General features: G+C 44.4%; 1 protein-coding gene across 1 annotated transcript in view; it reads right to left on the bottom strand.

Moving 5' to 3' along the window:
• The window catches only part of col18a1a (collagen type XVIII alpha 1 chain a), a 75,681-nt gene extending 56,885 nt beyond the window's left edge, over positions 1–18,796 (bottom strand). Inside the window, exon 1 of the mRNA XM_079563009.1 lies at positions 18,443–18,796. Within this exon, the coding sequence (XP_079419135.1) occupies positions 18,443–18,761 (319 nt within the window). The 5' untranslated portion in view covers positions 18,762–18,796. The remainder of the gene's footprint in view (positions 1–18,442) is intronic.
• Between the last annotated feature and the right edge of the window lie 1,535 nt (positions 18,797–20,331).

The following is a 20,331-nucleotide window of genomic DNA, read 5'->3' as shown; positions in this document are numbered from 1 at the left end:
CCTGAGTCTGATTTCTATCTTAAAATGTATCATCATTATTATTTTCCTTAATAATAATCCAGCAGCTTCTCTACGTTACTTGCTTCTCTTAAAAACACGATCTTGACCAAAGCGTAATCAGAGCCTTAAATCCACATTCCTGGCGGTGTTTAGCGTCCGTTTCCCGCGGTCAGTGACAGCACCGCCGTAAAGCCGTCACGACTGGGGCTCTCGGGAAACGGATGGTCTTTGAACGCGTCGCCCCGGCTCAATGGGCCGCTCTTAAAATGCTAATGCCGCTAACGCCGGCTTTGTGGAGGTGAGTTTTTATCGGAGGACGCTCGGGTTTCAGCGCGACACATCCCCGACACCCGAGCATTCCTGCGCCATTGTTCAGGAGCGCCGGGGTCAACTTTCCCATTCTCCCGCGGGGCCTTGAAGGTGGCGCATTGTGCCGTGCTGTAGGTGTCGGAGCGGACGGGGACCGAGGATTAGCTTTGGGTTTAAAGGTGCTGGTTTAGGTGACGGTTTAGGTGTCTCCAGTGTAGAGAGGTCTCTGAGAGGTCTCTGAGAGGTCTCTGAGAGGTCTAAGAGAGGTCTGTGAGAGGTCTATGAGAGGTCTATGAGAGGTCTCTGAGAGGTCTATGAGAGGTCTATGAGAGGTCTGTGAGAGGTCTATGAGAGGTCTATGAGAGGTCTGTGAGAGGTCTATGAGAGGTCTATGAGAGGTCTATGAGAGGTCTATGAGAGGTCTATGAGAGGTCTATGAGAGGTCTATGAGAGGTCTGTGAGAGGTCTATGAGAGGTCTATGAGAGGTCTATGAGAGGTCTGTGAGAGGTCTATGAGAGGTCTATGAGAGGTCTATGAGAGGTCTATGAGAGGTCTATGAGAGGTCTATGAGAGGTCTGTGAGAGGTCTATGAGAGGTCTATGAGAGGTCTATGAGAGGTCTATGAGAGGTCTATGAGAGGTCTATGAGAGGTCTATGAGAGGTCTCTGAGAGGCCTATGAGAGGTCTCTGAGAGGTCTCTGAGAAGTCTATGAGAGGTCTATGAGAGGTCTATCAGAGGTCTATGAGAGGTCTATGAGAGGTCTATGAGAGGTCTATGAGAGGTCTATGAGAGGTCTATGAGAGGTCTCTGAGAGGCCTATGAGAGGTCTCTGAGAGGTCTCTGAGAAGTCTATGAGAGGTCTATGAGAAGTCTATGAGAGGTCTATAAGAGGTCTATGAGAGGTCTCTGAGAGGCCTATGAGAGGTCTCTGAGAGGTCTCTGAGAAGTCTATGAGAGGTCTATGAGAAGTCTATGAGAGGTCTATAAGAGGTCTATGAGAGGTCTATGAGAGGTCTATGAGAGGTCTATGAGAGGTCTCTGAGAGGTCTATGAGAGGTCTATGAGAGGTCTCTGAGAAGTCTATGAGAGGTCTATGAGAGGTCTATGAGAGGTCTATGAGAGGTCTATGAGAGGTCTATGAGAGGTCTCTGAGAGGCCTATGAGAGGTCTCTGAGAGGTCTCTGAGAAGTCTATGAGAGGTCTATGAGAAGTCTATGAGAGGTCTATGAGAGGTCTATGAGAGGCCTATGAGAGGTCTATGAGAAGTCTATGAGAGGTCTATAAGAGGTCTATGAGAGGTCTATGAGAGGTCTATGAGAGGTCTATGAGAGGTCTCTGAGAGGTCTATGAGAGGTCTATGAGAGGTCTCTGAGAAGTCTATGAGAGGTCTATGAGAAGTCTATGAGAGGTCTATAAGAGGTCTCTAAGAGGCCTCTGAGAGGTTTATGAGAGGTCTCGGAGAGGTCTATGAGAGGTCTCTGAGAGGTCTATGAGAGGTCTCTGAGAGGTCTCTGAGAAGTCTATGAGAGGTCTATGAGAAGTCTATGAGAGGTCTATAAGAGGTCTCTAAGAGGCCTCTGAGAGGTCTATGAGAGGTCTATGAGAGGTCTATGAGAGGTCTCTGAGAGGTCTATGAGAGGTCTCTGAGAGGTCTCTGAGAAGTCTATGAGAGGTCTATGAGAAGTCTATGAGAGGTCTATAAGAGGTCTCTAAGAGGCCTCTGAGAGGTTTATGAGAGGTCTCGGAGAGGTCTCTGAGAGGTCTATGAGAGGTCTATGAGAGGCCTATGAGAGGTCTATGAGAGGCCTATGAGAGGTCTATGAGAGGTCTCTGAGAAGTCTATGAGAGGTCTGTGAGAGGTCTATGAGAGGTCTATGAGAGGTCTATGAGAGGTCTATGAGAGGTCTATGAGAGGTCTATGAGAGGTCTGTGAGAGGTCTATGAGAGGTCTATGAGAGGTCTATGAGAGGTCTATGAGAGGTCTATGAGAGGTCTATGAGAGGTCTCTGAGAAGTCTATGAGAGGTCTATAAGAGGTTTCTAAGAGGCCTCTGAGAGGTTTATGAGAGGTCTCTGAGAGGCCTCTGAGAAGTCTATGAGAGGTCTGTGAGAGGTCTATCAGAGGTCTATCAGAGGTCTATCAGAGTTCTATGAGAGGTCTCTGAGAAGTCTATGAGAGGTCTATAAGAGGTCTCTAAGAGGCCTCTGAGAGGTTTATGAGAGGTCTCTGAGAGGCCTCTGAGAAGTCTATGAGAGGTCTATGAGAGGTCTGTGAGAGGTCTATCAGAGGTCTATGAGAGGTCTATCAGAGTTCTATGAGAGGTCTATGAGAGGTCTATGAGAGGTCTATGAGAGGTCTATGAGAGGTCTATGAGAGGTCTCTGAGAGGCCTATGAGAGGTCTATGAGAGGTCTATGAGAGGTCTATGAGAGGTCTCTGAGAGGCCTATGAGAGGTCTATGAGAAGTCTATGAGAGGTCTATCAGAGGTCTATGAGAGGTCTATGAGAGGTCTATGAGAGGTCTATGAGAGGTCTCTGAGAGGCCTATGAGAGGTCTATGAGAGGTCTATGAGAGGTCTATGAGAGGTCTATGAGAAGTCTATGAGAGGTCTATGAGAGGTCTATGAGAGGTCTATGAGAGGTCTATGAGAGGCCTATGAGAGGTCTCTGAGAAGTCTATGAGAGGTCTGTGAGAGGTCTGTGAGAGGTCTATGAGAGGTCTATGAGAGGTCTATGAGAGGTCTATGAGAGGTCTATGAGAAGTCTATGAGAGGTCTATGAGAGGTCTATGAGAAGTCTATGAGAGGTCTGTGAGAGGTCTGTGAGAGGTCTATGAGAGGTCTATGAGAGGTCTATGAGAGGTCTATGAGAGGTCTGTGAGAGGTCTGTGAGAGGTCTATGAGAGGTCTATGAGAGGTCTATGAGAGGTCTATGAGAGGTCTGTGAGAGGTCTATGAGAGGTCTATGAGAGGTCTATGAGAGGTCTCTGAGAGGTCTATGAGAGGTCTATGAGAGGTCTATGAGAGGTCTATGAGAGGTCTATGAGAGGTCTGTGAGAGGTCTATGAGAGGTCTATGAGAGGTCTATGAGAGGTCTATGAGAGGTCTATGAGAGGTCTGTGAGAGGTCTGTGAGAGGTCTATGAGAGGTCTATGAGAGGTCTGTGAGAGGTCTGTGAGAGGTCTATGAGAAGTCTATGAGAGGTCTGTGAGAGGTCTATGAGAGGTCTATGAGAGGTCTATGAGAGGTCTGTGAGAGGTCTGTGAGAGGTCTATGAGAGGTCTATGAGAGGTCTATGAGAGGTCTATGAGAGGTCTGTGAGAGGTCTATGAGAGGTCTATGAGAGGTCTGTGAGAGGTCTATGAGAGGTCTATGAGAGGTCTATGAGAGGTCTATGAGAGGTCTATGAGAGGTCTATGAGAGGTCTATGAGAGGTCTCTGAGAGGTCTATGAGAGGTCTATGAGAGGTCTATGAGAGGTCTATGAGAGGTCTATGAGAGGTCTATGAGAGGTCTGTGAGAGGTCTGTGAGAGGTGACCGGAGACCACAGGGAGACTTTTTCAACTCTTCAGTCTTTTCCCCAGACACTAATAATATTTTTAAATAAATGAAAAACCCGCACAGCAGAGAGAGCCTCTTCAGTGTGGGACCGTCCTGCTGTGCTGCTCACGCTGTAGTTCACAGCTCTACAAACTCTACAAACGTGTTTCCCAGACGTCACATGTCAGGCCGATGGCACCTGACGTCCCCCCGACAAAAGCTTTTTAATCACATTTCCATGGAGACCGGGTCGTCCTCCTCACTCATGCGCTCGGGGTCAGAGGTCGCCCCAGATCTACCTCTCTCGCTGCGTCTCCGTGAAATCCGAGCGGGCGTCCAAATATGTGCGAGACAATGAGCGTTTATCTCCCGCGTGGACGTCCGAGTCTCCGCCCCCGAACCAGGACGGCAAGTCGGAGCAAGTGTGGAGACGAAAACGGCCTAAAGTTTAGTCCCTTTATACATTCCTCCCGTCTTAAGCCGCTGCTGTCTCCCAAAGGAAATGACCATATTTGGATAACAGCCTTTCCTGCTACACGTGGATACCAAACATGTCAGTATTTGTGTATGAATGAGCGTGGGAAAGACCAGGGAGTCAATAAAATGTCCTAAAGTAAACGTCATGAAGGGAGAGTTTCATCAGTTTTTTACTCTGACAAAGTTAAAGGGATATTTCAGGATTTTTGACATAGGGCCTCATTTCCTAGTTATCCAGAGTGTTGCTGATTTCTGGAGATATTTTTTTGTAATTCATGCAGTTCTTATGTTTGAAGAGTTTTGTGGCGCTAGGCTAGTGCTAGGCTAGTGCATTTCTATGGTATCAGCTAGCCTGCATTAACCTCTTAACTCCCGCCTGAACCGAAAGGATCTTTTTCCTCACGTCATCAGATTTTTTTTCCATCATTTTTTTGTTGGGTATTCAACTCATTTTTGTAACTTTTTTCTCTCTTTTTTTGTCATTTTTTTTGTAAAATTGTCATCATTTTTTGGTATTTTTTTTGTAACATTTTGTCACATTTTTGTCGTTTTTTCGTCAATTTTTTATCCAATTTTTGTACTTTTTTCGTCAATTTTTTGTCAATTTCTTGTGACATTTTTGTCACATTTCCATCATTGTTTTCGTTTCAGTTTTGTTGCTATTTTCACAGCTTTTTTCCAGAAGCTTTTGGATTGGGGTAAAGCCAAACTGGAGAAAACGTGCTCGGTTCAGGTGGGAGTTAAGGGGTTAAAAACAGTGTGACCCGCTCCACAGAGCACCTGAGGCAAATCACTTATAACACCAGACTAACCATATAAATGTCTGTGTCCATAGAGTCATGTTTGGAAAATAACTGACCTGCATCACATGAATGATCGCATTTTGAGGGACTATTTTCTAGCAGATCACTCCGCCGCCGCGTAGCTTATACAACCACAAAGCTGATGCTGCTCAAATATAAGTTATTTTAAATGATACTATGAACACAGACATTTATATGGTTAGTCTGGTGTTATCAGTGATTTGCCTCAGGTGCTCTGTGGAGCGGGTCACACTGTTTTTAATGCAGGCTAGCTGATACCATAGACATGCACTAGCCTTGCATTAGCCTAGCGCCACGAAACTCTTCAAATATAAGAACTGCATGAATTACAAAAAAAATATCTCCATAAATCAGCAACACTCTGGATAACGAGGAAATGAGGCCCTGTGTCAAATATCCTGAAACGTCCCTTTAAGTATCTCCACACTGACCACGGCAGAAGGATCTGTTTTCACTTGGAGCCTCAGCTTTGATATTCTAAGTTTTATGATATAACGTCTCTGTGAGGAGGACGGTGACACTGGGGCCATGTGGACTCTTTGTGAATGAGGTGAAACACTATCCTCATCATCTGCCATACTGTGGTTTCTCCTGTGGTTTAAAAGATACTTCTCTGTCTTTACGACATGGGCCAGTTTGTCCTGAAGCTGAACCCGGAGCAGGAGGAGAGTCCAGAGCTAAGTCCAGCTGTGGGACCTGGGCCAAAAACTGGATTTCAAACCAAGTAAGGACAAGACTCTCCGTCCTCACTGAGGGACAGAGACGCTGCAGGAGTTTAGTTTAATGTCCAAGTAAAAACAGACTCTGCCTTTAGGACGTTTTATTGACTCCCTGGTCTTTCCCACGCTCATTCATTCACAAACACTGACAGGTTTGGTATCCACGTGTAGCAGGAAAGGCTGTGACCGAGGTGACGCTGTAATCCAAATATGGGCATTTCCTTTGTGGGAGACAGTTTATGAAAAAAAGGAAAAAGTTAATAACAGTTTGGAAAAAATGTGGATAAGTTTAAAAAAAATTAAAAAAAACGTGGGGGAAAAAATGGAAAATGTTTGGGCAAAAAAAAAGCAAAAACATACAAATTGTGAATAAAAAAAATAGAAGAAAAAAAATATATATAAACAAATGAAAAAAAAAAAAGAAACATTTTGGAAAGGTCTGGAAAAGTTATGCCTAAAACGCCATTAGTTTAATATGAAAACCTGCAGCGCCTCGTCTGAAGAACATGGGTCTGTGAAAGACTAAACCGAGACTAAACTGAACCAACCCGGAGCTAAACCAGGACTTCCCCAGATCGTCTCCGACAGTCTCAGCTCCGTCTCGAGTCTCGGTGTTTCTCGTGAGTTTGGACTCGGACCTGATGGAACTTCCCGGACTCTGATGAGGTTCACGTCTCGGTTCAAAGATCAGAAACTGGCTTTTGCTTTGGATTCGTGAGACTTCCAGGTCTGTGTTTGACAAATCGTGTCTTGTTTTTGTAAGTCCAGAGTTCCTGACCCTCACAGACCTGGATCAAGCGCGTCCACTGTTGTTGTGCCATGTGACTGAATTAGATTAACCTTTAAATGTCGACCGTTAAGTGGAGTTCAGTCCGGACGTGTTTAACGAAATCTGAAGGAGCTGAAGAACTGAAGACTTCCTCTTATTAAGCTTCAAAGCCCCGCCTTTAGTCACGGTTTAGTCCGACCAGTTTAGTCCAGTTTAAACATATCAGGTGATGGAAGGAAGGGACAGTCATCGCTCATGACGATAATCGCCAAAATAACTCGTCTCCAGAGCCACGTGGGCGATATTCTTTTGTCGCGATACAATAAGTATCACAATACGCAGGGCACCATGCGATAAGTCTGCGCTACAATATTCCAGTATTTCCAATGTTATAAATTAAAGTGATGGTCTGTAAGTTTGCAAAGTGAGGAGAGACAGAGTGAAATCCCTCCCCTCTTCAACCAGAAAGCCCTTCTTAGTTCTTCAATGAGGAGAACAGGCTCCTCCCCCTCCCTCCTGATTGGACCTGACAGGCTGGTTCACAGGAAAAGCTCGTCTCATTAGTCAACGCGGGAGGATACTAGACTCTGATTAGTCGCTGAGATCTGGGAAGGCGGGACTTGACAAATATACTTCACATCAAAATGCAAGACCAGGTGGAGGATTTTGAAGTTCACTTTGTGGCTCCTGCTCGGGCTCTTTGCACAGTCTCCTGGACGTTTTTAAATCTCTGTGACTCCATTGATGAGACACGTCGTCACCGTTGTGCTTCAGTTTGATGGACTGGTCAGGGCTCTGGGGCTGCACCTGCTGCGTGTGTTTCAGCGACCTTTGACCCCGAGCTCTGCAGGAGTTCAACATGAGAGCCACGGTTTCTCACAGCTGTTCACACAACCAACCACACAAACACACAACCAACCACACAACCACACCTGACTCTGCTGTCCAGTCACCGTACGTCTGAAGCCTTTTCAAATCCAATCCGGGCACATTTCTCCAGCTTTACCCAAAAAACTTCTCGACAGGAACCCACAGCCTCTGGGCCAGTGAAATGTCTCAATTGAACCTAAAAAACCTTCTATCTCTTTTGGTGATTTTCCATTCCGCTACATCCTCGTTTTCTTCTCGTTTAGACTTGGATAAAGCCAAACTGGAGAAAGACCAGATCAGGTGGGAGTTAAGTGTTTAACCTCCTGAGCTGCTGTGGTCGGAACATCTCAGTGAGAAGAACCAGAGGAGGATCTTCAGGTGTTTGTGGAGGATGTTGCTGCCATTTCGACTCGATTATGACGAGTACAGTATGTGCTACACGGGATTTATCTCCAATAAAAATCGACTTCGACTCTAAATGTTGCGAGTCTTTGCGGCTCATCGCTGACGCACACTTTGCTCGTTTCTTGAACTTTCCTGGTGAGATCCTCCTGGTGATGGATGACATTCCTCTGTGACAGGAGAAGTATAAATGATGTGGAGCATTAGCCTTAGCGCCCGAAGCTAGCGGAGACAGATTTAAATCCTGCAGGTTTTCTAAAGCACTGACGGGGGTTTAACGGCGCTGGGACGTGGGACCGGGGGGGTCAGGAGGGGAGGGGGGGGTCCGGGGTCAGATCAGAGCAGGTTATGGAGCTAATGGTTTACGGATCAGCCATTAAGACTCTGTAATGTATTCTCTTAACCAGTGACTCTGTGCATGAGCTGCTCCAGCGCCGTCGGCCACATGAGTCAGTTATAGAGATATAGAACTGTAAGAACTGTACATTTCTACTAAAACATCTGTTCTTTGGCTCTACTAAACATTTTTTTCCTTCTCTCTCTTAGATATGTTTTGCTTCGTTCTCTTTTGTAAACATTTTCTGTCGTCTGTTTTTTAAAGCAGAAGTAACTTGATAAATCCTTCCCGTAGTCCCTCTGATGATTGGATGATTGGAGGGTCTTTCATCTCCCCCTGGCGTCTCTCGACAGAAAACCACTATTGCAACTTGACTGCCACCGGGTCGGAGTCACCAATACACACTAATGGAATCACGAAGAAGAAGCTAACAGGCTAACGGGCAAAGCTAACTGCAGGCTAGCGCCTCTTAAACAGTATTTACAGCCAAGTGTGAGTGAAATAATGACCTCCACTGTGTAACTGGATGAACAATATCCCTCTGTCCCTTTGTCTTTTCTGTCAGTGTGTTCGACGCCTGCAGTGGTGCTAATGGCCTCTAGGGGCACGAGTTACTTAGTACTGCTGTAATAGATCAAATAACGGAAAAATAATGTATCACAATGTAACTTTTTAAGTGAAACAAAATGTTAATATTCGAGTATATTTGACCTTGTAGTGACTCAGTGGTGTTATGGGTGCAGTCTGGCACGTTTGCTTTCCCTCACAGTGGCCTTCACGAGGTTCATACCAGAAACTGGCCAAAACCCCAAAACACTTGATTCTGGAGCATCATAGACGTCACTGTGAGGGAAAGCAAACGTGCCAGGCTGCAGCCATTAACAAATATTAACAATTTTATTCACTTACAAAGTTGCATAGTGGACCTTTAAGTTTTTAAGTTTCTGCATTTTACTCAAGGAACTAAACCATCTTTGACCATTGTGGAACAATGACAGGGAGGTTATCACAGTGTGCAGACTCTGCCATAACTGTGGAACGTAAAAATAAACCTGTATCTGTGGGCAGAGACTGACTTACAGGACGAGACCTTCCCTGCAGAGACAGAAACAGCCCCTCAACTCTCTCTGTTTGGCAGGTTTAAAGCTACAGCTTCATTTCGTGACGTACAAACCTCTTGTTTGGCTTTATCCAAATCCAACAACAGAATAACATCAGGAAATGAAACCCAGGACCATCCTCAGTCCCACCATCATCGCTCTAACACCTCGGTCTCCTCTAAGGGACCTCTCCTGCTGTTACTTGATGCACAGTTATTTCCTTTTCTCTGTTGTTTTGGGTCTTGTGAACCTTATCGAGCCGTTTGGGGAAAGTTTGTCCTCTTTCTGCAAAGTTTAGTCTGCGAGTCCGAAGTTTCAAAGTAGCAGAGTTTGGTCCAAGGTCGTCTGTGTCGTCATCGCGGCGAAGGAACGGAGACGTTTGTTTAGAGAATATTCAGGCGAGACGCTGCAGGTGAAAACATGTGAATGTAGAGAAACTTCTGCTGGAGCTTCTGACATGAGCATGAGGAGGAAACGTATCGCAGTTTACTTAGTAACAATAGATTTGTTTCATAATAAGATAATCATAAGTGGAAAAACATTTGGTAAAATTCAAATTCCTCTTTTCTCAAATTATCTCGATATTCATGCCAGACATCTTAATATCGATACAATACAACTATGGGTTAGGAGAAAAGTAAGCATTTTTCAGAAAAATAAAATCATAATACAAAAGAGAGCAGTTTTATTGATGAAAATCTATCATTTATATCTTGCTTTTTCAATGTTTATATTTGGAATGTTCATGTCTCGATATCGATACGATAACGATGTATCTTTCAGCCCTTCTGTCTGGAATCAGTCTGTGAAACCGTCCTAATGTGTTTGAGTGGAGTCTGTAAAGTGTGGAGTCTTATGGAGCGACTAAAGGTCAGATGTTGTTAAAGAGAGGAATAAAAACGGCCCTAAAGTTTAGTCTCTTTGGGCCCGATCTTGTGTCTCAGACGATAGTGTAACATTTGGCGCATGTTGTGATCTTGCCACTCCAGACTTAGTGGGTGGAGAGACACATTTCCCTCCGACCAGATCGACTGTGGCCGGGAGAGGGTTGTGGGGGAGTGGGGGGTGAACGTGTGCATTTGTTTTGTTTCACGTTCACGCCAAGTGCGGCCAATCTGATTGTTCAGCTCACGATGGGTAAAGTTTTTAGTTTGACCTGTGAGAGACTTTCATCAGAGCGGTCACCTCCTCTTGTGACGCCTCCTCACAGGAGGCGGAGGCCAATGGCGCATATAGAACCTGCGCCTCCCTGCACCACCACAAGATCTGTCCCTTTGTCTGCACATGCCAGTATATTCCTCCCGTCTTTAGCCGCTGCTGTCCCCCACAAAGGAAATGACCATATTGGGATCACAGCGTCATCTTTCCTGCTACACGTGGATACCAAACATGTCAGTATTTGTGAGTGAAGCGTGGGAAAGACCAGGGAGTCACTTCCTGGATAAATCTGTGGTTCAAAGCGACAAAAAGTCAGAGAATAAACATCGTAAACAGAGAGTTTGGGCTGTTTTTTACTCTGACAGTTAAAACTAAGACGCTAAGCAGAAAACTATATAAAAATCCGTTCTGAACTTTTTTCTTTTGCTTTCAAAGGTCTGTTTCCACAAATGTCGGCTTCATGAAGTTCAGGAACAGTTTCATAATGACACTTGTTTAACACGTTACACGCCTGTTCTACAAAAGCACTTTGCTCATTTTCACAAACGTTCAAACCTGAAACGTTCTGCAGTTATGGCCAAATTAGCAGGAAAAACCCACAGGATCAGACCAGCCTCAAACTTCCGTCTGCAGCTTTGGGAAATGGGAAAAAAGAAATTCCTCCTTATAATTATGGTGCGAGCTGTGGCCCCGCGGCGGGACGGCGTCTGCACCGTCTCCACGCCGGGCGGTGATTACCAAACACTGGAGAACAAGCTCACGACAAGCCCAACACAAAGGGGCTTCCTGTCCCTGAGCCAGAGCGCCGTGTTCTCGTGTTTACAGAGGCGCTCGAACACATCATCGCCGCCCAGATCCATAAACTCATAAAGCGGCCGCGCCGAGGAGAACGCTTTACGAGAAAGTGGGTCGAGCTGATATGGAAGTTACACGACTGTTCACCAGATAAAATGTTACTATAAAACCGCAGGACTTTTACTCCAGCCGCCTCAGCTACACAAACATCTACACAAACACAACTACGGCTTAAAGAAGGTATGAACACAGGGAGGAGCAGGTCAGAACGAACGCTTTAATAATAAATAAATGTAGAGAGATCACTATGACACTGGTGCTGTGGATCACTGACGTAAACATGAGGAACAAATGTCCTGCAGGTTTTCAGTGGACAAGGAGTTTTATGCATAAAATTGACGATATTTTCAGTGATGAAAATCTAAATAATGGACAGAGTCAGGTTTAACTCTTCCAAACTCTTCCAAACTCTCCCAAACTCTTCCAAACTCTCCCAAACTCTTCCAAACTCTTCCAAACTCTTCCAAACTCTCTCAAACTCTCTCAAACTGTCTCAAACTCTCCCAATCTCTTTCAAACTCTCTCAAACTCTCTCAAACTCTCTCAAACTCTCTCAAACTGTCTCAAACTCTCCCAATCTCTTTCAAACTCTTCCAAACTCTCCCAATCTCTTTCAAACTCTTCCAAACTCTCTCAAACTCTCTCAAACTCTTCCAAACTCTCCCAATCTCTTTCAAACTCTTCCAAACTCTCTCAAACTCTCTCAAACTCTTCCAAACTCTCTCAAACTCTCTCAAACTCTTCCAAACTCTCCCAATCTCTTTCAAACTCTTCCAAACTCTCCCAATCTCTTTCAAACTCTTCCAAACTCTCCCAATCTCTTCCAAACTCTCCCAAACTCTCTCAAACTCTCTCAAACTGTCTCAAACTCTCCCAATCTCTCTCAAACTCTCTCAAACTCTCTCAAACTCTCTCAAACTCTCTCAAACTCTCTCAAACTCTTCCAAACTCTTCCAAACACTTCCAAACTCTCTCAAACTCTCTCAAACTCTCTCAAAGTCTCTCAAACTCTCTCAAACTCTTCCAAACTCTTCCAAACTCTTCCAAACACTTCCAAACTCTCTCAAACTCTTTCAAACTGTCTCAAACTCTCCCAATCTCTTTCAAACTCTTCCAAACTCTTCCAAACTCTCTCAAACTCTCTCAAACTCTCTCAAACTGTCTCAAACTCTCCCAATCTCTTTCAAACTCTTCCAAACTCTTCCAAACACTTCCAAACTCTCTCAAACTCTCTCAAACTCTCTCAAACTCTTCCAAACTCTTCCAAACTCTTCCAAACTCTCCCAATCTCTTTCAAACTCTTCCAAACTCTCCCAATCTCTTTCAAACTCTTCCAAACTCTCCCAATCTCTTCCAAACTCTCCCAAACTCTCTCAAACTCTCTCAAACTGTCTCAAACTCTCCCAATCTCTCTCAAACTCTCTCAAACTCTCTCAAACTCTCTCAAACTCTCTCAAACTCTCTCAAACTCTCTCAAACTCTTCCAAACTCTTCCAAACACTTCCAAACTCTCTCAAACTCTCTCAAACTCTCTCAAAGTCTCTCAAACTCTCTCAAACTCTTCCAAACTCTTCCAAACTCTTCCAAACACTTCCAAACTCTCTCAAACTCTCTCAAACTGTCTCAAACTGTCTCAAACTCTCCCAATCTCTTTCAAACTCTTCCAAACTCTTCCAAACACTTCCAAACTCTCTCAAACTCTCTCAAACTGTCTCAAACTCTCCCAATCTCTTTCAAACTCTTCCAAACTCTTCCAAACTCTTCCAAACTCTTCCAAACTCTCTCAAACTGTCTCAAACTCTCTCAAACTCTCTCAAACTCTCTCAAACTGTCTCAAACTCTTCCAAACTCTTTCAAACTCTTTCAAACTCTCTCAAACTCTTCCAAACTCTTCCATCCAACTGCATAAATAACACTAATGACAGAGAATAAATCAGGCACAGACTCAGGTTTTACATTGTGACGTATAAATTCCAAAGTTTTGTTCAGAGGGATTTTAGATAGTTTTTCAATAGAATAGTTATGAGTGAAAACAAAAAAAATCAAAACTAAGTCCCACACAGGAAATGCCCATATTAGGATTACAGCGTCATCTTGGCCACAGCCTTTGGTGCTACACATGGATACCGAACATGTCAGTGTTTGTGAATGAATGAGTATGAGAAAGACCAGACATGGTGGAGTCACTTCCTGGATAAATCTCCGGCTCAAAGCCACAAAACGTCAGAGGAAAATCCCCCGTAAAGGTTAAAAAGGTCTCACCTGCAGATCTGCATATTTCACTCACAAACATTCAATGAAACAGAGGAACGAGGCGACATTTCGATATTCAAAAGCAAATTCCAAACAACACGTGACTTCTGAGCAGAAAATAGTGAGTAATTCCAGCTAAAACTAGACAACTATGTTCTCAACTTTCGACAAACTTATGCATCAAAAACCATAAAGCAAAGTCATTGTTTCTGTTCAGTTCAGATTCAGTGATATTTTAGGGTCGTACTTCGTTCACAGACCTTTGAATAAAAGCGTTTCTTTCCTGTAAACTGGAGGACGTGACAAAGGGGGGACACACAGAGGAGTCGGTGGCTCCATGCAGCGTTAAAGGGACGGAGCGTTAAAGGGACGGGCTGCATGCTCGCTGCGAGGTCACGGCTCAAACAGACCCGACACTCACGTATTTACACCCAGGGTTACAAAACAAGAGGCTTATTTTAGAACAAATCTCAGCAGAACTGCACAATACACTCTCTATGTATCTCTAATTGATATATCTCTAATCGATATGTGGTGTCTTGATCTTTTCCATCAGAACCAAGGCTGTTGATTGTTGTTCCTGTTTTCACCATCATTACAAGACTTTTTATCGTCTTCATTATGGAGGACCGTGTTGTAAATGATACATTCTGCATGTTAAAGCCGATACAAACGGCGCCTGGAGCAGATCAGGCAGGCAGGGGCACGTCGCTTTATAAAACCCACGTGAACTTTTTCAGAAAGTTTGGCACTGATTCAGGAAAAGGAGCCGCAGGGATTGAAAACAGTGATTCTTTGGTTTTGTTTCGCACATACTATAATTAAAAATCTCAAGAAGAGGCATCGACTGATATGGGCTGATGAGTTGAAGTGTGTACTTATTTACTACCGGTTCTGAAATCATGAGCCAAAGTCTGCAACATAAAATATATAAAATACTATCCGAGTCTTTCCATTACCAAAAAACTGTAAGTCTCTATTGTGTTCGTTTCCGGAGAAATCGGCCAACCTCTTGGCTCCAAACTCTTCCAAACTCTTTCAGACTCTTCCAAACTCTTCCAAACTCTTTCAGTTTCTTCCAAACTCTTCCAAACTCTTCCAAACTCTTTCAAACTCTTTCAAACTCTTTCAAACTCTTTCAAACTCTTTCAAACTCTTTCAAACTCTTCCAAACTCTTCCAAACTCTTCCAAACTCTTCCAAACTCTCTATTGTGTTTGTTTCTTTGCTGCTTAGAAAATGCAATATTGATCTAAAACAGCTGAAACTAAATATCCGGTAGTTTAACTTCCTGTTTTTTCAAGCGATCTCACTCTAAGCTCCTCCTCTTTTTCCCCTTCGCTGCACAAATGTAAACCCACCTTTTGCCGTCACTGGAACAATGCGGAGGCGGGTAGTACACAGCTACGGAACTCTCTGAAGTAATTGTACTTCTGAGAGGGGGGGTCGCCCCGTGGGCCCTTTGGGACACGCCCACGAGCCCCTGGGACTTTTTCTAAGCTGTGAAACACTTTTAACACTTTCATTTTCTTAAATCTGATTCTTAAAAATACAGTTATTTCTGCTCTTGTGACGACTTTAAAATAAAACTATTTTGATGTAATATTTGGTCAATACTTGGTGTACTTCTACTTCATTATAATAATGTATCTGAAACAGCTGAAGATCGTCCTCTTCTCTTTCTTTAGAGTTGTTTAGTTTTTCTGTATTTCCTGCCATTTTCTTTGAATTTTCTTTGTAAATGTCACGATTTCCACAGGATTTTATTTATTTGATCAGACCTTTTCACTCAGTTACTCACAGTAACATTTTCCCCAAGTACTTTTTACTTGTACTTGGTGAATTATAAATGATAGTAACGCTACTCTACACACCTCTGGGAAAATGCCAACCTTATCTTACGAGAAAAATGACTAAAAAGCACTTGAATTATTGGAATTTGTGCAGATTTGAGTTGGTTTGGACGGGTTTACTGCCACTACGACTGGAACTAACTTTTAACTTTTTTGTCTCATTTCAAATGTTTTTGGTCTTGTTTTAAGCAAATTAAAGCTTGTTCCTTTGGCAATCTGATTTCCAGACAGACCGAACCTTCTCGAAATCAGCATTAATTGTCTTAATGTTCCTAATATAACACATTGCTTCTCTCATATTGTGCAGTCCTACATTGAAAAACCTCCTGTAACCACCGTCTCCCTCAGTCTTTTATCTCCAGGGTCTGTTTTGAGCCGTTCACTCCTTTATTTCCAGCGTTCAGAGACAGTTATGGGATTCTCAGGTGGTTCAAGCAACACCAAACCGGTTCAAACTCTGACCCCGCGGGGCGAGACCAGCTTTGAACCCTTTCACTTTTACCTTTCTGGTTACTAACGGACACGCAGCGATCCTCCGGCAGCGCCCGGCACTGGACCGGCAGCCGCCCGTGGTCCAGCGCGGCCCAGCAGCTGTCCTGCAACACGCTGCAGAAGCTCCGGCAGGGCGTCAGTGCGGGGCCGCACTCCGGTGCCAGCAGCAGGCAGAAGAACCACTCCAGGCTGTGGTGGCACCGCGACCGCAGAAGCCACGCCCACTCGGCTAACGTGGCCCCCACCTCGTCCACGCTCGTTTGGTTCAGGAAATTCGGCAAAACTACTTTCTTCCCGAGCATATACTTGCAAAAAGGCAGGCTCGTATTCACTATGGTGCATTGTGGCGGGTTAGCTAGCTCTCCGTCGCTAACTTCTGGCTTTTCTGTAGATGCTAAAATGCTAGCTGTCGACAAAGCGTGGGAATTTGAAGTAGTAGCTTCCATTGCTAGCATGTTTTCCGGTGAATAATTGTCCGCTAAAGTTGATTTACTTGGGCCTGGCAAACCTATAACGCTACTTTCTTTAGCTGCTAACAAATTCGAAGTAGAAGTTTCCATTGCTAGTATGTTTTCTGGTGAGTAATTATCAGCTAATGTTGTTTTGGTTGGACTTTGCAAACCTGTAACGCTAGTCTCTTCAGCGCTAGGAGTTGCAATCGCTAACTTTCGATTTTGAGAAACCTTTTTACTTGTGTCGTTATCTCCAGCCTGGTTAAATAACTTGTTGCTGTCCAGATTGTCGCTAACAGTTGGCGAATTATCAGTTTCTGAGTTGCTAATGCCGCTAAATGCTACAGTATTTTCCAGTGAATAATTATTAGCTATTGTCGATTTAGTTGGGCTTAGCAAACCTACAATGCTACTTTCTTTAACTGTAAACAAAGTTTGGGAATTCGAAGTAGAAGTTTCCATTGCTAGCATGTTTTCTGGTGAGTAATTATCAGCTAGCGTCGATTTAGTTGGGCTTAGCAAACTTACAACGCTACTTCCTTTAGCGCTAAAAGTGTTGCTAACAGTTGGTGAATTTGCTTTTTCTGAGTTGCTAATGCTGCTAAATGTATTTTCTGGTGAATAATTACTAGCTAACGTCGATTTAGTCGGGCTTAGTAAACCTATAACGCTAGTCTCTTTAGCGCCAGGAGTTGCAATCGCTAACTCTTGTTTTTGTTCACTTTCTACATGAGTTTTCCTGTGGTTATCGTCAGCCCTATTACTTGTGTTTAGTAAATCTAGAATGCTATTTCCTTTAGCGCTAGTTGCTGCAATCGCTAACTCATTATTTTGATCACTTTCCACAACAGTTTTTGCTAAACCTTTGATATCATTTTGCAGTTTGGGAAAGCCTGCCTTTTCTATCAACAAACCGCTACCAATGTTGTCGCTAATCTTGTTATCTAAACCCTGGTTTACTATCAGCTCTTTGCTTCCCGGATTCTCACTAGCTGTCGGCAAATTTGCAGTTCCTGAATCGCTAACGTCGCTAAATGCTACAGTATTTCCCAGTGAATACACGTTAGCTATTGTGGGAGTAGCTTGACTTTGCGAATCAATTGAGCTAGTTTGCTTAGCGCCTGTAGCTACAGTCGCTAACTCAACACTTGGCTTGGTTTCCTGGGTAAATAAATCCGGCTTTTCCGTCACTAAACCGCTCTTAGCGTTAGCATTAGCCTGGTTATCTGAAGCCCGAGTGACTTGGCCATCGGGGACAGCAGTATCTTGTCTATTCTTAGCCGTCGTTGCATCTTTGGTGACGCCGATTTGGGGATTTGCAGTGGAAGCTTCGACATGTCCAAACATGCTAATGCCGTGATTTGAGAAAGTGTTAGCTTTGCTTTGCAAATCGATCACATTTCCTTCTTTAGCGCTTGGAGTTTGATCAATAATCTCAAAATGTTGGTTTTCACTGACTTCTTGGCTTGGTAAATCAGCCGTTTCTCTTGCTAATTGGTTTCCGATTTGTTTATCTGAAGCCTGACTCACTTGGCTATCAGCGGCTAAAAAGGTCGCTGTATCTTGTCTATTCTTAGCCAGTGTTGCATCTTCAGTGGCTGCATTTTGGGAACGGTCTGCAGAAGCTTTAAGTCTTTCAAATGCACTTGTGTTGCTACTTACAGAGAAATTATTCTGAGATTTAGAGCCACCTTTGTGAACAATATTCGGAGCTTCTACAACAGCATTTAGCCCATCTTGTAAATCAAATGCAGTCAAATTAAACGCCCTACTTTTAGCAGAAAAAGTTTCCACGTTTGGCATATTTTCCCTCTGATTTGGCACCTTTAGTTTCTCGCCGTGAGCCCGGATGAAAATATTTCCACCATCTACACCTTGAGGCTTATCAAATTCCATCTTATCAAACCCTGACCCTGACCTCTCCCCATCTCCGCTGGCAAACCCGGACCCTAAAGCTGCTCCAGAGTCTCCAGATCCTTCCCAAAACAAGACACCAGCGAGTGTAGCGCCTTCAAAATGAATTTCATCATTACCGGGAACGGGATTGGACGGGGCCCCGGGAGTGACCGGCTCTCCGTCGGGCAGGATGGGAGTCGTGAGCTGTGGCGTCTCCATGGTGGTCCCCGCGTTCTGGCTCCAGGCGTCCTCCTCCGCCGCCGCATCTCCTCTCCTTTCGTTCTCAGGTTGCTCTCCGCTACCTGCTCCCAGCGCCCCCACCAGGCTCCCGGACCCCTCGGGAGGCTCCGCCGTGCTGGGGGCCAACGTCGTGCTGCCCTTCCAGTTGTTCCAGAACCAGGCGTGCGATGAAGCAAAGTTCAACGCCAGCAGGATTAAAGCCAAGTTTCTCCTCATTTCGGCGAGGGTTTCATTCACTGCATGTCCCAAAGAAGAAAGCTTGCTCTCTCTCCACTTGCCTCTCCAGCAGCAGGCAGGGGAGGACAGTGCGGGGGAGTGTCCCATTCAGGAGCACATGAGGGGGGTAGAGCACGCGGCGGAGGTGGGGGTAGGTCCTGGGATGGTTGGAGGCGGGTCTGGACTGGCCTCAGAAGAAAAAAAAAACCTCCTCCTTGGAAGCCTTTCCTTTGTGGCGGTGTTGAAAAGACCCCTCTCCGTGTGATAACCCCAGACTGACGGCGCTCAGATCCGCGGCGGTTTCCAGGGCCGCGGCTCGGGTTCCCCTTTGTGAACGCCGGCCGATCATAAACAACGCGCCCCGGCGAAGAGCAAAGTTTACGGCGGGATAATGAAATAGTTAAACTTTGAAAGGGATCACTGGGTTACACCGATGCAAAGATCTCAACGGGCAGGAAAAGGGGAGATAAAAGTCGGTCACAAGCGTCAAAAACAGTAAAAAGAGACGAAAAGGACAAATATGAGAAATCAAACTGCAGAGACAAGCACATGTGGATAAAGGGCACAGCCACATTTAGTCAGTGTTTGTTGGAGGCTCTAATCCTGCTTTCTGATCAACCAAATCTAAAGGTTCACAGCCTATAGGCCAGTGTAATGCCTCATTTGAAAGCTAAGAACTGCAAAACTCATCTATCCAGATCTTTTGCCTTGTGCTGCTGTTGTATCGTTGCAGCCTTTATTTACTTTTTTTTTTCACATTGTTTTTTTTGGGGGCATTTTTCATCCTCATTTTGGCACATATTTTAATTTAGTTTAAGTATTTTGATGAAAATATAATTTAGTTTTAGTCTAGATTTAGTCGAATAGTTCTTTTAAATGTTTACCTTTATTTAACCAGGAAAGTCCCACTGAGATAAAGAACCTCTTTTAGGGGAGTCCTGGCCCCAGAGGGGAACCTATTGTACATACTTTCAGTGGATGGGGAAACCTACCTCCAACCACGAGTCTAGTTTTAGTCGACTAACATTTGAGACTAACTAGTCAACTTTACATTTATAATATTCATTACATTATTTATATATTTTATTATTCTCCAACATGCTCAGAGCTGTTCCTGAGGCCGTGCATTGAAAAGATCTGAGGCTCTTTCCAACCGTCTTTGGAAGTTTGGACGAAGAAGAAGATCTTTATAGAGATCCTAGAGTCAAAAAAGCGCTTTACATGAGACGACTGTATATTCACTCCACACTCGGGGGAGTTCAGTTTCCCCTGGGGGAGACTGACAGACACACATCATTCCTCCTGGCCTATTGTACATGTTTTTAGTGCTTGGGGAAACCGACGCAGACACGAGGAGAACATGCAAACCCCACACAGACAGGCCCAGGTGGGAATCAAAGGTCGGTCAAAATATTCCTCTGACTAAAATTATGACTAAATATTTGAGTTGACAGAATGAACACGGATTCTCGGCTCGTTTTTGTTGCTGTTTTCACACTCTTTTCAAGAAGCTTTAGATTTGGGTAAAGCCAAACAGGAGAAAATGCTCAGTTCAGGCGGGGAGTAGGAG

Source organism: Gobius niger, assembly GCF_951799975.1.
Source record: "Gobius niger genome assembly, chromosome: 9".
Taxonomy (NCBI): domain Eukaryota; kingdom Metazoa; phylum Chordata; class Actinopteri; order Gobiiformes; family Gobiidae; genus Gobius; species Gobius niger.
This window is presented reverse-complemented; position numbering and strand designations above follow the sequence as displayed.